The sequence below is a fragment of the Trametes versicolor genome, assembly GCF_000271585.1.
Source record: "Trametes versicolor FP-101664 SS1 unplaced genomic scaffold TRAVEscaffold_9, whole genome shotgun sequence".
Classification (NCBI taxonomy): domain Eukaryota; kingdom Fungi; phylum Basidiomycota; class Agaricomycetes; order Polyporales; family Polyporaceae; genus Trametes; species Trametes versicolor.
In genome coordinates, this window is record NW_007360329.1 from 163,593 (window position 1) to 176,690 (window position 13,098).

Consider the following 13,098-nt stretch of genomic DNA (forward strand, 5'->3'; position numbering starts at 1 on the left):
TGTCTGGCGCTAATCAACCTACGACTCAGACTGCTTACGCCGTCCGTCATTTGAATGCGAAGATGCGTAGTATTCTCTGTTTACACTTCGGCGGTACGTACGACTGACTGCTCTATCCTACTCATACAACAACGCCCATGCCGAACCTACTATCTGAACAAAGTAGTAAGAATCGCGAAACAGGTCGTCCTCTAACGTGTGCGTCGTACGGAGTCGGCCGCCTATAGTACTAGTGCTACAACAATCATACAGTAACTCGCTAGGATTGTCTCAAGATGTATAGAGGTGCGGAGGCTGCGGAGAAATAGGGACTGGCGATAGAAGCTTACTGATCCAACATGCCCGTCGCGACCTTGATGTTCACCGTCTCTCCGACATCTTTCACGTTGGTCGGACGCAGAGCGTTAGGCCCTTCCGTCGCAGACTTTCCACAGAGCGCGGTTCCCTTGAAGGCGTCACCTCCGTCGGAGAAAAATCCAGAGTATGGCGTCGCCGGGCTGAGGGTAACAGGCGTTCGAGCCGAATACGTGAGTGCGGGAGAGACGATGGGGGATTCGCCGTCATCCGCATCCGCATCTTGTGCGATCGCGCCCTCTCGGGCGTCCGTCAAATGTCCTATGGCAGAGGCGCCTGACAGGCTGCCGTTCTTCGTCCGGTTCGCCTGTGTAGAGAAGGCTGCGACGGAGGCCGCCGAAGGCGACGTGACGTGGGCGCCGGTGTTGACGTGCTGGGCGGCGCGGTGACCGATGCTGGGTAGGTTGATGTTGCTCTTGCTGGTGAATAGCGCATGGGTATTCGTCTGGGGGTTCGTAGAAAGGTTGCTGATACTCGTGTGACGCGGCGCGTTGCTGATGCTGGGGGATTGTGGGACGTGCTTGTGACTGGTAGTGCGAGGGGCGTGAGCGCCAGAACGAGTCTGTTGGGTTTGGAAGGAGACGTTGTTGGCACTGGTGCCGGAATCGTACAGGGTATTGTGAGTGGGGGGGAGCGCTTGAGTGGGGTTGCGGAGGCCGAGATACTGTGAAGGCAATGTGGACGAGCGAGTGTGAAGGCCCTGGGTGTCGCCGTTTCCACGAACTTGAGAGGCGAGCGTATGGTTCCGCTGCCGCGTCTGTTGGTCAGATACAGACAACCGACGTTCCAGATCGGAGAGGAGGGATGCAGACTGCGCATCGGCCCCAGGATGGGCGAAAGTCCGTCCGTTGGCATCCCGCGAGAACCGCTGTGCGATGTTCTGCTGACTCTGGAGGCGATTGGCGGCCGCGTGGAAGTCGTCTTCTGACATCTGAGGCAAAGAACCGAGTAGGCGGCGGTTGGCATCTCGTGCGGACGCCAGACGAAGTCCGACAGAGCTGCGCGCGTCATGAAGGTGTCCTGGCCCGGTGTCTGCGCTCCCGCCGATCGCGTCCCCCCTCTGCCTCGCGTGTGCCTGAAGAATGAGCTGCTCGACCGGCGTATAGCCGTGCTGAGTACCGCCTGTGCGAAGGCCCTGCATGCTCATGAGAGCAAGCTGCAGCTGACTCTGTTCATCGAGCAGACCGCTTGCGTTGCCCGGAAGGGCTTGCTGAGGGATGCGTAGGTCGTGGGTCGGAACGTGAGAAGCTGGGGTATTGAAGGCGTCGAGGTCCGAGGTGCTGGATGAGAACGAGCTGAAGCGTTGCCGACCCACACCGCCCACGAACGGTCCCTGAGTCTGAAGCGGTGAAAGACCCGCTGAAGGGGAAAGCGATCCCCCAAGGTGACCCAGCCCAAGGTTGTTCAAGGCGAGACCGAGGTTGGGGCTAGTCTGGAGATCCACCACGTCCATGTTCCCGAGAGTAGGGGACAGATCATCGGGTTGACATTGGGTGCCCTTCAGGTTTAGCAAAGCCGCACGCGCCATAGTCAAGCGAGCCGGAGACTGTTCGTCTTCCCGGCCGTGACGTTCAGTGCGCTGAGGAAACCAGCGTCAGTTTTGATGAGCCCCTCGTATCTGCGTATGCACGTACTCTAAGTTCACGTTGGTCCGCTGTATCGGCGAACCTGACAGAGATCCTACAGCCAGCATCGTTCCATCCTCGCACCAGCCGGCCGTGAAGTCGCTCGATGATATCTTCCGCAGCATCTCGACTCTCCAGCCTACAGGAACAACGAGGTTAACTGAGGATTTGAAGCCGAGGTGTGGTTGGACTTTACCGAACAAATGCAATGATCCTTGGAGGGCTACTCAAGCGCGTGTGGAAGAAACGCGAGCTCATGATGCGATACGGATTGACCAATGCGCGCAGGGTCTCTTCAGTGATGCTCAGAGGAAGACCCTCCATGTAGAGGTTGGTAGATCCCGTGTCGCGGAGCTGTTCCATCTTGACCTTGAAAGAGTCGGGAGGGCCAGTGGTGCAAGCCGAAGGTGCGGAGGCGTATGTAGTACCAGGAATCTTGTGCACTTGCTATAGGATTGTTAGTATGTTGGCGCGATGCGTAGGGGGATGTAACTTACCTTGGAGAAGGACGGGTGCAAATTGCGATACTTCCGAAGAGACTCGATACACTTCTCTGCCGCATCGAGGCTCTCAAACCTGAAATATTAGCATAACAATGAGTTGTTTCCTTCAACAAGGAGGACGTTGTAAGGCACTCACAGTACAAACCCGTACCCCCTGCAAGATGAGAAGAGAAGCGTCAGCAACCCGTGATTGCGCAGGAGCGACCGAGAGGCAGAAGCCCTCAACACGGTACGGAACACATAATTGACTGAGAATTGAATGACAAACAGAGTACGGCCAATTACCGCGACCACCGAGAACGCGGATAGAAGAGTATCCGAGACACACGCGAAAGACGAAGTCGGTAGGAAGACTCACGAAGGTTTATCGCTCACGTGTCGCGTGAAGGTGCGAACGCTCAAGACGCTACCGAACGGGCTTGTCATCGCGAGCAGATCCTCTTCGGGGAAGTTGGGCGGGAGACCGTTGATGTACACGTTTGGCGGGTGTGGACCCGAGCCCGGAGACGCCGGGGGCGCTCCTTTCGGGTCGTCTTGCTCTGGGTCGTACTGCACACGGGCGGCAGCAGGAACAAACGGCGGAGGGAGGGCATCGACCAAGCCTTTACGTGGAGCTCCTTCCTGAGTCGGCTCTACGCGAACAGTTCAGATTCGAGCGAAAGGAGAAGGTAGCTAACAAGGACATCGACTCACTGGGACTTCCCTGTTCGTGCGTCTTGTACAACGCGCCGTTATCGCGATCAGAAACAGAGGGCGCGGAATCTACGGATGGCGAAGGACTACCGAGTTCTGGAGCTAGTTCATGAATGTCGATGGGGGTGTCCAGCAAACGCGATTGAAATTGAGGAGCGGCGGCAGAGAGCGGGGAAGAACGAGAGACAACAGACTGAGCGGTCGAGCTTGAGCTGAGGGACGGAGATGATGCGGTGTTGGGCGCCGAGCGGGCAGTGGAATCGGGAGGGGTAGGAGGGACATGGGGAATGGAGGCAGATGCGAACGTAGGCGTAGACGGCGTCGGGCGAGGGGGAGAGCTGAGTAAAGCTGAAGAAAACGAGGGAGAAGGGTCGGGGGAGAGCTGTGCGAGAGCGGGAGAGCTAGACATTGCGTATGCAGACGGGGAAGACCAGAGAATTGCGGAGGAAGCGTAGCGAGATATAAAGACTGGGACGACGAGTGAGGGCAAGTAGGATGCAGAGGGTAGCTGTATTTGGATACAGTATGTCGGCTGTGGGGCGTGGGGAGGGCAATATTTACGGGGGTATTCGGTAAGCTTGTACTTGTTCGATTAGGGTTGGTGCGGTCGGAAGATGTGGGTGCAGACGGGGGAAGAGGGCGGGGGGCGGGGAAAGGACGGTATATATACCTGGGAGCGGAGGACAGGCCGTCCATCACGCCGCCTTCTCTTCGACAGCAGCAGCTGCGTCCATGCCACTCGCCCGTCCGGATCGGGAAGAAGAATAGCATATTGCACCGCTTCAGGAAGGAGCAGACGCCTGCGGGCGGGCGAGCGGAGGATCCCCCACCGCTGGCAGTGCATCCACGCACCTTATCCGGCCCATTCCTTCGCCGTACACCGTTCCGCCGGGCCACCACATGCGCCTTGACGCGTGAAATGTGACAGAGCGCAAGGCGAGAAAGCAGCTCGGCCTTCCAACGACGCTTCCGACACGAGTATGACGGGAGATCGGAGTCCTCTTCACGTCCGGCGACAAATCAAACCTCCTTCCTTCGTGTCCCAATTTGGCATCTCTCCGAGTGCGCGGCACTTGAGCGCCCGTCGCCTTTCCCACCAAGCTGCCACCGGTTGCCTCGAGCTCGAGCGGGGTTGATGCATGCATCGTTGCTCCGCGGGGTCAGAGCAACCATGTGTAATTATCAGTGCACTTATCCCGATTCCCGATGTCGCTGTGTGCTCGGTTGCGCCACACGATGTGAAAGTGTGCCCGATCGTGGACTTCGAACATAGATGTTGCTGTGTCCGTTCTGCGTCGCCATAGGGCTCCTTCCAGCCAAGGTTCGAACATTCGGATCTTCATTGTGTGCTTCCATGCCTTTGTCTATCGGTTCCGCCCTTGAAGCGAATCTGCTCATCGCTGCTGTTGCATTGTCGAGAGCGCCCACCTTCGGGTCGATTGGAACACTCGGTGAGCGTCAGGGTCAAGGGTAACTTTGTGGATGTCTGTCAAGGGTTACACCCCATCGCCCGCCTAGCTCAATCGGATAGAGCGTGTGACTTTTAAGGCGGTCAAAAGCCCCTACGATATCACAAGGCTGCGAGTTCGACCCTCGCGGTGGGCTACCATCTGGTGTACTTTTTGGTCTTGTTGCATATGCAGGACGGCTCCCGGGCTGCCGACATGATGTTCAGTAGCCTCGTTTTCTCGACCCCAGAGCCGCTTAGCGTACAAGCGAGACTGCCGCAATCGCCTCCCGTTATGGCAATTATGAGCGAAGCGAAGTTGCAGGGCGAAGCGAGATATTGCTTGCAATTATTTGGCCCAAATATGCCCCAGAAGGCAAGTGGTCCGGCTCTCGCGCCTTGGCGAGGTATCGGCGCCTGTGCGTTGCTCAATTGCGATCCAAGCGTCGCTCGATTGCTCTGAGTCTCTCAATTGCGTCCCGGAGAGGGACTTAAAGCCAGGGTGCTCGCAGCTATGCCTTCATCATCTGCTCTCCAGCTATCGCCCAGCCCTCACATCACCTAGCAAGTCCTACCCAGTCGACTATGTCTGTCTCCACTGCATCCACCTCCCGCCCGACCGTCTTCGGTCTCTTCACCCGCCCGGCCACACCTGAACTCGACCTCGAGGCTCAGTTACCCCAGCCAACACCGGCACACACACACTCAGCACGCACCAGTGCGTCTGTCGACGAAACGACATCCGACCCCATCGACGACTTCTTCGGAGCTTCGCGCCCTTCGAGCTCGCGTCGCACTCTGAGCTTGACCGGTACGCGCGACAGCCGTCACGACGACGCACACGCTGCGACCCCCATCGAGGTCGAGGCTGTCGCACCACCTCCATACGAGTGCTCCATCGAGCCTCCCGCCTACACGACGGTGTCAGACCAGCCGACTCTCGCCATGTACCTCTTCAAGTACGGCTTTCGTAAGTCACTCCTTTCGCCAGTAAAGTAAACTTCGTTCTGACCATCGTCCTCGCAGTCTTCCCCCTCTTCTGGGTAGCAGGAGCCTTCATCTTGCTCTCGCCGCTCCAGGCGCCGTCGGACTGGGAGACGACAAAGCCGGAGTACGAGCGCCAGGAGATCATCGAGTCTATGCGGCGTGCGGAGGTGAAGTGGGCTAAACGGTGTCTCATTGCGCTCCTCGTCTCGACCCTCATCGGCGCCGCCATCGCGCTCACCGCCGTCCTCGTCATGCGTACATGACCGACTCGCGCACATGCGCGCCCTCGACCACTCATGCAAACACAATGCGAGCGTCCCGCCATCCATTGTCCCCCCTCCCCTCTGGGCCCACTAAACCTGCCTCACCTAACAATCGGCATCCCTCTTCCTCGGACCCATGAAATCCCGCTCCTCCCCTGACTATGGTTACATCCCTCCGACGCTACTCTCTGGGGCAGCGCCCCCTCTGGACCCGGATCAAATCCCTCCTTCGTTATCATTATCCTTGCTGTGTATCATTATCACCTATTTGTATCAATATCACGAATCCAATTTGAAGTGCTTCATCGCCCTCGCGCCTGTCTCTCCTCGGAAGCAACACTTGCTCTTCTTCGACACTTTCAAGAAGACCGGAAGGCTATCGTCGCGCTGTTGACTAATGACGGGACGTCTATGTGAGAAGCGTCGATGCGAGCCTTCGGACTCCGTATTTTTCGGAGCACAGATGTAATTGACTAACAATCTCGCGCCCACCGGTCGTGCATGCAGGTACGTTCAAACAGTCTGATGTGTTCTGCTATGCACTACTGATACAATTGATTTACAGAAACTTCACGTCTAACATCCCATCTCCCGCATGCTCCTCAGAGCTCCTCCCTCGGGATCTCCCCCGCCCCAAACTGCTCCGTCCCGCGCATCTGCCGCTTCCGGTGCGCGCTCCCATCATGGTGCATCTCCGCGCTGCTCATGCCCGCCCCAGGGTGGCCCAGGCCCCCGTGCACGTCCTGCGACGTCGCGCCCGTGAGCGTGTCCCCGGCAGTGGTCGGGGCCGCCCACGGATCGCGGTCGACGACCGTGCGCGAGTCGGGCGCGGGCGCGAGGGGCTGGTCGAAGCCGTGGATGCGGCGCGGCGGGGAGGGCGAGCGTCGGCCGCTCGAGGTGTGTGCATTTAGGATGTCGGATTCGAGGTCTGACGAGGTTGGGTTAGTGCGCGTGGTTTGGGATGAGGGGGGTCGGTGACGTACTCCGTACAGGACCGCCAGTACGGGTTCCGGGTGCGACGCCTCCTGCGGGAGGTGCGTCACGACCGGTGGGGCGAGGCAGGTGCTCTTGCGCCCTCTGCGGTTGCCGTTGGCCTGGAAAACTATCGTCAGGACAATGAACATCTCCAGTTGGGTCCGTGTCTAACTCACCTCCCATGGGGTCCACCGCAACAAAGTGGTGACCGGTGGTAGCCTTGTCGGCACCGGGGATTCTGCCTTTGCTGGCATCGCCGCCGACGAAGTCGTTGTGGCGGCCTGCAGTAATGGGAGAGTCAGAGCCAGACATGATGATGTTTTGGTAGGGTTTCGGGGTCGTGAAGAAGATGGTGATTAGGTGGTGTGGATGAAGAGATGCGAGCAGATGGTAAAATGCGATTGTGAGGCATCTCTACCCTCTTCCTGTCTTTTATATTCGCTCGTAAAGTTCGAGGCGGCGCTGTGGTGGTGAACGGTGGAACACCTTGCATCATGGAGTGCGTGAGTGTAGGTGCACGTGCGACGTCATAGTGGATAGCTGCTCCATACAAGGCAGGCGCGGCTGGAGGTGCTCCCTGGTTAACTTACACCCGACCGAGTTCCACGGCATTCGATCGGCTTGTAGATGCTACTACACACATCTAGAATGTTGCGGCAGTCACGCGTGAGACGCTCGCAGCGAAGGGACGAGAGACATTGATAGCGCCGGCATAGTGTAAAAAGTTGAACAGCTTGTTCATGCGCAGCCTCTACGTCGTCTTCACTTTCCTGACTACCCGTCTAGGCGTACCATCATCATCTCTCACCCAGTCGCGCACCAGCACGTAACCGCCCCGCCGCGGCAGCCATACACACCACACATACCAGTACGCGATCCCGCCAAACGAGATCAGCCACGCCACGAGAACATGGAGCTACCATCCGCACGTCAGTAACTTGTCACACGAAGGTTGAGGTAAACGCACCCAATAGGGCAGATGCTCGTATACGCGGTACCCTCGTGCGGGCGGCACGAGCGGCACAGCGACAAGAAACACATTGGAGAGGAAGAAGAACAGGACGACGGGCGCCCACGCTCGGAAGGGCGGCCGCCACTCATATGACGCGCGCAGCGCGCGGAACCGCTTGGGCAGTGCCGCATCTGGTAGGTGGATGAAGACGAGGCCCCCAGATACGAACGTGTTGATGAGTGCGAGAGGGTACGAGGACACTGGAATCGACATCGTATCAGTCGCCACAAACACTGAGTAGGCATAGTGAGGCTTACGGTTGAGCATGAAGAGGTACGCATCTCCGGGAGGGACCAGTAGCACTAAGCTTGATGTCACGAGCCACTGCTCGAACAACCCCGCGAAGGGGGCGCCGAACGGCTTGTTGCTTGCGAAGATGGAGGAGAAGGGTAATACCCCTTCTCTTCCCAACTCTTGCACGACTGATTGATGGTCAATCCAATAGCTCTACGTGGCACTGGATCGCGGAGACACGAACCTCGCCCATGGGTGAACAACACTGCGAGGATGTTCCCCACTGTCGAGAACGCGACAATGACGCTGACCGCCTGTTCTCACCGTCAGCTCAGTGAGTCCAGATGTGACTTGGAGGGTGCATTCGTACCCGTTCAGCACCGACACCCCATAGTTTCCCGAAGTGCAGCGCAGCGACAATCCTCCCACTGCCGACGATCTCTTCCTTGTCCACGACTGCTAGGTATGCGATGTTGACCAGCATGTACACGAACGTGACGGATAGCATGGCGAGCGGCGCTGCGCGCTTTATGGTGCGGATTGGGTCGCGCACTTCGGCGAGCGCGTAGTTCGCGTTCGAATATCCGATGAAGCACCTGCGTCGGTTCCTTAACATATAACCCCATACGTCTGAGGACGAAGAGCACATACCAGATTACGTTGAAGAGCCCCGTTACGAACGCATTCACACCGCCCACTAGCGTACCCTCCCACATTGTGTCCCATTCGAAGTTCAGCGGAGGCTGAACGCGCGTAATTGAGTTCCCTGCCAGAGTCTATGGAGGGTGTGTCGATGAAAGTGCTTACGTTTTCCAACCTGAAGCCCGGCACTTGAAGCAAAGACGCGAGGCCGCTGAGTGCAATTCCAACGAGGACGAAAAGCTTGAACAGCCCCAGCGCATTCTGGATGTGGAGCCCGGTCTTCAGCATCGTGCCGTGCAGCAGAAGCGCCGCAGTGATGCAGAGGACGCCTGCAAGGCGAGCCGTGGTAGGTGACGGTGGTTGAGATGGATTCAGAGCGTGCAAGGCATCTATAGAGCAGCATTAGTGTGGTATGCTGAGCCAATTTTACAACCAATCGTACATTCGCCAAAAACCGAACACGATGCTGCTTGCCATCCCTATCGCAAGGGAGGCGATATGTCAGACTAAAGCAGGGGTTTGGGGGTTTAGGGACCTACGGTAAGCACCGCGTACATGGCATATATGCAGGTGACCAGCAACTTCGGATGCTGGTATATGAACTCCAAGTAATTCTTCTCTCCGCCATTCCGCGGAAGCCCCTACAGAAGACAATCAACACAGGTCCTAAGACAGAGTGGGTATCCTCACAGTTCCAAGTTCAATGTACACGGCCGTGCCACACAGGGCCACGGTCGCACCCAGCAACCACATAACGAGCGATAGCCCGACGCTGCCCGAAGAGCGCAGAATCACGCTCGGCGTAGCAAAAATACTAAGGGAAGTTACAACAATAGTCAGATGTAGCGTCTTGCAGCCCGAAAGGACGGGGAAGCATACCCAGTGCCTATGACGCGATTGAAGATGAGAGACGCGGTGCTCAGAAGCCCTATGCGAGAACTCAGCGTGAGTATCCTGTATACTAGTGCGTGCCACAAGCGTGGAGGTCGAACCTAGCTGCCGCTTGTGGTCCGGAACGTCTTCCACTATTCATGAACACCTTTGGTTAGTAACGAATCCTGCCAAGTAGGCAGACGAATACTCACAACTAAGATCTGCATCTTCCTGGTTCAACAGCGGCACAGCACGCACATCCACAGAAGCATAGTCCTTAGACGCGTCCGATCCAGCATCGTTATCTACCCTGTGCCTAAGCAGAGGCTCCTGCTCCGACGCAGGCAAGCCCGAGGACCCCGCCACTGCACTCATGTCCGGTTGCTCCTACCGGTGTGTCCTGAGCGCTGGTCAGCGGACGAGTGGTGCTTGCGCAGATAGATGGAGGCCGGACGGAAGAGGTGGACCTGCTTATCTGCGCATTACGGCACGGCGCGCCCGCGGTGCATATGGAAGTAGCCATCCTAGTCGGTCCCAGGCCTTTTGGATCGCAGCTTGTGAACGTAGCCGCTGAGGCGAAGGCAGGTGCAATCTCACGCAACGATGGCGTCGGACACGGTCCGGCAGCGGCCGTGCGCGCGCGTGGGCGTTGCACGACACGTCCGTTCGTTCTGCAGGTTCCAGCGGACAAACGGGCTAGCCAGATGATCGCACGCAGTCCTGCGGCACAATCGTACGTATCCACGACTGTAGGATAGAAGCTCTTGAGTGATCTCCCGCGATGGTTGCATGACAGGACGAGGGTCAGATGAGGGCGGGGTAGGACGCCGGTCGCATGGAAGAGCACTGACGTAGGGGTCATGCAACCGGCAGTTGCATACAGCCTGCACTGAGAGGATGGCATGCGGACCGCTGAAACGCACCGCCCGAGCCACAATCGGTGCCCTTAGCTCGCCGCCACAGACCATCGATGGGGTGCTACAGGGACGGAGACACACGTGCATTGCGTCTGGTGAAAATACAAGATGGTTTTCTTCTGCTTCTTTACTTCTACACCCTACGCCGAGGAACAAACCGGGTCATCCGTGCCGCACTTCCTGAGAAGGGGCTGTTTAAACGACGCCAGATTGCGAGATGACGATCTTGGCCTTGGGGGTACCAGACGCCGAGCCGAGCGACTCGATCTTCTTGACAAGGTCCAAGCCCTCAGTGACCTCACCTGCGGGGTCGTCAGCATAAACCCAACAGCGCTACCAATCGATGACGTACCGAACACGACGTGGGCACCATCGAGCCACGAAGTGACAACGGTGGTGATGAAGAACTGGGAGCCGTTGGTGTTCTTGCCGGCGTTGGCCATGGAAAGGATACCAGGCTTCGTGTGCTTCAACTGGAAGTTCTCATCTGTGCCCCAGATCAGATGAGGTCATCGCAATCGGCGCAGGCGCGCATATAGCGACGTACCCTCGAACTTCTCGCCGTAGATGGACTTTCCGCCAGTGCCGTTGCCCTGCAAAAATCGTCAGACGTCGCCCATGTGCGGAACTACATAATCGCGACGTACCCGGGTGAAGTCACCACCCTGGAGCATGAAGTTGGGAATGATACGGTGGAAACCAGATCCCTGGTATCCGAACCCGTTCTGGCCGGTGGCAAGCTCACGGAAGTTACGGGCCGTCTTGGGGACGACGTCGTCGTAGAGCTTGAAGACGATACGACCCGCGGGCTGGTCGTTGATCGTGATATCGAACTGTGTGTTGCGGGAGAGCAATCAAGGTCAACGACGCGTTCGAGAACGGGGAAAAAGCGAGCATTTGGGGGCGGGGACACGGAAAAGGACTTACGTAGGGGTTGGACATGGCGACGAAGGTGGAGAAAGGAAGGAAAGAGAGGATGGGATGGAGGTCGAGCCAACGACGGGCAGCTCTCTTTATGGGTGGCGCAGGAAGTTGCCGATCACAGGTCATCAGCACCAAAATCATCCCGATGTGATAATCTCAGCGCCGTGACAATCGGTCACCATCGGTGACCCGCCCAATGCATGCTGTTCCTCGCGTCACGCCGCCCTGCTGTCCTCCGAGGCGGCGAGCCGGGTTGTCCATCGAATGCTCCTGCACAGCCGGCGTCGTCATCTCGCTGTGCCTTCGACGCTAGGGCTTCGGATAGCCGGTGTTCTTTGCATTGGCGGCGCGGCTAATGCAACGGTCTCGTCCCCAGACCGCACGCACGCCACCTCTGCCACCGCCCGCCCGTTCCGCCGCATTCTCAGCCATTTCGAGAACGCAATCGTGCTCACCCCCGGGCGAGGGCCGCTACCATGATCCGGGTGGGACGTCCCTCTCTGATTGGAGCCGCGCTGATAGATCCTGTGCAGCGCTAGAATTGCGCTTCCAGTCCATGAGTACAGACATGGCGAGGCCCCGGAACGTGCATCACTTCTCCGCCCAATCCAGCGCTCGCGCCCTGGCGATGCGCACACACTTCCAGCGATACTCCTCTCAGCGTACTCGCGGATCACGGTCAGCGTGCAGATGGCATACCTCGGCTTGAATGCGAATCCAGAACCGTCGGTCGGCATGCAGAGTTCGTTCTCTCGGAGACAATGCACAGCGGGCCTGCTTCGCTAGTTCCATCTGCTCTCTGTGGCCGCCGGTCTGCGGCTGCCCACACACCGCAAGGCACGAGTGCTGAGCATCGCTCACCGCATGTGGTTGCATACGCTTCCATTTCGCATGATAGCTCTTCTTGCTGTGAGGACAGCCCCTTGCGACAGGTGTCCAACAAACCCCTCCCCGGATGTACACTCATCCCCCCCCGCATTTCATCAGCCAGCTGGGAGTACGTCCGCATAAGCCTAACATGGTGCGTGCAACTCCAGTTTGTTCTCCCCGGCCACCCCCGCAAATTTGGGGAGAATATCCGCGGTCGTCGGGAGCTAGTGCCAACCCCGCAATCGAAGAATCAAACTTCAGTGCTTCTTCTCCAAATTCAATATTGCTTGAGCGTGCCGCGCATGCAGTGCCGCAAGCATCGACCGCAGAACCTATCATCCTGTGACCCCCTCTGGTCGCCTTTGCAGACGTGTCGGTGGCGGTTACCGGGACTAGATCAAACTCACGCCCGGGCTATCAAGCACTTGTGGTACTCGCGCTCCCTCATCACCCTCGGGACCCGATAGGCTTCAGTCTGGGGAAGCACCTATCGACAATCGTCTAAGCTCGGCGCGCAGTCTCTTGGCTCTCTAGGCTCGTGTCGTGCTTCCTCCCGGGGAAGTCAACTTTGCTGCCGGCACCTTGTCTATGCAGCCCTTAAACTTCCCCTTCACGCTGCTTCGCGAGTTACACCGCCGGCATACACCTTTCCTCCGGCGGATCAACGACGCCTCATCGACACCTTTGTCCGTCTTTGTCCCCAGAAGGTTTGACAGCCCGTGGTAATGGGCTGGTCGCGGCGGCCTGGACCCCGTCGACGCGCCGACGGTATGTCAATA

At 58.0% G+C, this 13,098-nt stretch overlaps 5 protein-coding genes and 1 non-coding gene across 6 annotated transcripts; 2 read left to right on the top strand and 4 right to left on the bottom strand.

Moving 5' to 3' along the window:
• Positions 1 to 56: 56 nt before the first annotated feature.
• TRAVEDRAFT_65921 (uncharacterized protein) lies at positions 57 to 3,584 on the bottom strand (the record flags this gene model as incomplete). The annotated part of the gene is made up of 7 exons (XM_008043068.1): positions 57 to 1,933; positions 1,989 to 2,118; positions 2,176 to 2,426; positions 2,477 to 2,555; positions 2,619 to 2,636; positions 2,841 to 3,114; positions 3,176 to 3,584. The coding sequence occupies 7 exons, from the start codon at positions 3,582 to 3,584 to the stop codon at positions 326 to 328; spliced, it is 2,769 nt and encodes a 922-aa protein (XP_008041259.1). The 3' UTR covers positions 57 to 325.
• A 1,099-nt stretch (positions 3,585 to 4,683) lies between these two features.
• TRAVEDRAFT_t143 lies at positions 4,684 to 4,780 on the top strand. Its single transcript has one exon. It is a non-coding gene; the product is annotated as a tRNA-Lys (tRNA).
• Positions 4,781 to 5,207: 427 nt separating this feature from the next.
• Positions 5,208 to 6,018, top strand: TRAVEDRAFT_65922 (uncharacterized protein; the record flags this gene model as incomplete). Its single annotated transcript, XM_008043069.1, has 2 exons — positions 5,208 to 5,592; positions 5,649 to 6,018. The coding sequence occupies 2 exons, from the start codon at positions 5,208 to 5,210 to the stop codon at positions 5,870 to 5,872; spliced, it is 609 nt and encodes a 202-aa protein (XP_008041260.1). The 3' UTR covers positions 5,873 to 6,018.
• A 456-nt stretch (positions 6,019 to 6,474) lies between these two features.
• Positions 6,475 to 7,159, bottom strand: TRAVEDRAFT_128589 (uncharacterized protein; the record flags this gene model as incomplete). The annotated part of the gene is given in 3 exon segments (XM_008043070.1): positions 6,475 to 6,854; positions 6,868 to 6,947; positions 7,020 to 7,159. 3 exon segments carry the CDS (start codon positions 7,157 to 7,159, stop codon positions 6,475 to 6,477), a joined length of 600 nt encoding a protein of 199 aa, XP_008041261.1.
• Positions 7,160 to 7,579: 420 nt separating this feature from the next.
• Positions 7,580 to 10,052, bottom strand: TRAVEDRAFT_171167 (amino acid transporter). Its single transcript, XM_008043071.1, has 13 exons — positions 9,821 to 10,052; positions 9,728 to 9,760; positions 9,615 to 9,663; positions 9,426 to 9,549; positions 9,275 to 9,376; positions 9,178 to 9,214; positions 8,901 to 9,124; positions 8,745 to 8,836; positions 8,464 to 8,689; positions 8,338 to 8,407; positions 8,117 to 8,281; positions 7,815 to 8,059; positions 7,580 to 7,763 (listed from the first exon to the last, which is right to left on the bottom strand). Exons 1-13 carry the CDS (start codon positions 9,981 to 9,983, stop codon positions 7,599 to 7,601), a joined length of 1,695 nt encoding a protein of 564 aa, XP_008041262.1. The 5' UTR covers positions 9,984 to 10,052; the 3' UTR covers positions 7,580 to 7,598.
• A 668-nt stretch (positions 10,053 to 10,720) lies between these two features.
• Positions 10,721 to 11,467, bottom strand: TRAVEDRAFT_22021 (cyclophilin; the record flags this gene model as incomplete). The annotated part of the gene is made up of 5 exons (XM_008042673.1): positions 10,721 to 10,827; positions 10,878 to 11,012; positions 11,073 to 11,118; positions 11,173 to 11,358; positions 11,453 to 11,467. 5 exons carry the CDS (start codon positions 11,465 to 11,467, stop codon positions 10,721 to 10,723), a joined length of 489 nt encoding a protein of 162 aa, XP_008040864.1.
• Between the last annotated feature and the right edge of the window lie 1,631 nt (positions 11,468 to 13,098).

Bases quoted from the DNA above. Each gene is read 5' to 3' on its own strand.
- TRAVEDRAFT_171167 (XM_008043071.1), bottom strand. From the start codon at position 9,983: ATGAGTGCAGTGGCGGGGTCCTCGGGCTTGCCTGCGTCGGAGCAGGAG. The intron at 8,282-8,337 runs GTTCGTGTCTCC...ACCATCAATCAG, and splicing joins GTTGTTCACCCATGGGCGAG to TCGTGCAAGAGTTGGGAAGA. The intron at 8,060-8,116 runs GTAAGCCTCACT...TGTCGATTCCAG, and splicing joins GTACCTCTTCATGCTCAACC to TGTCCTCGTACCCTCTCGCA.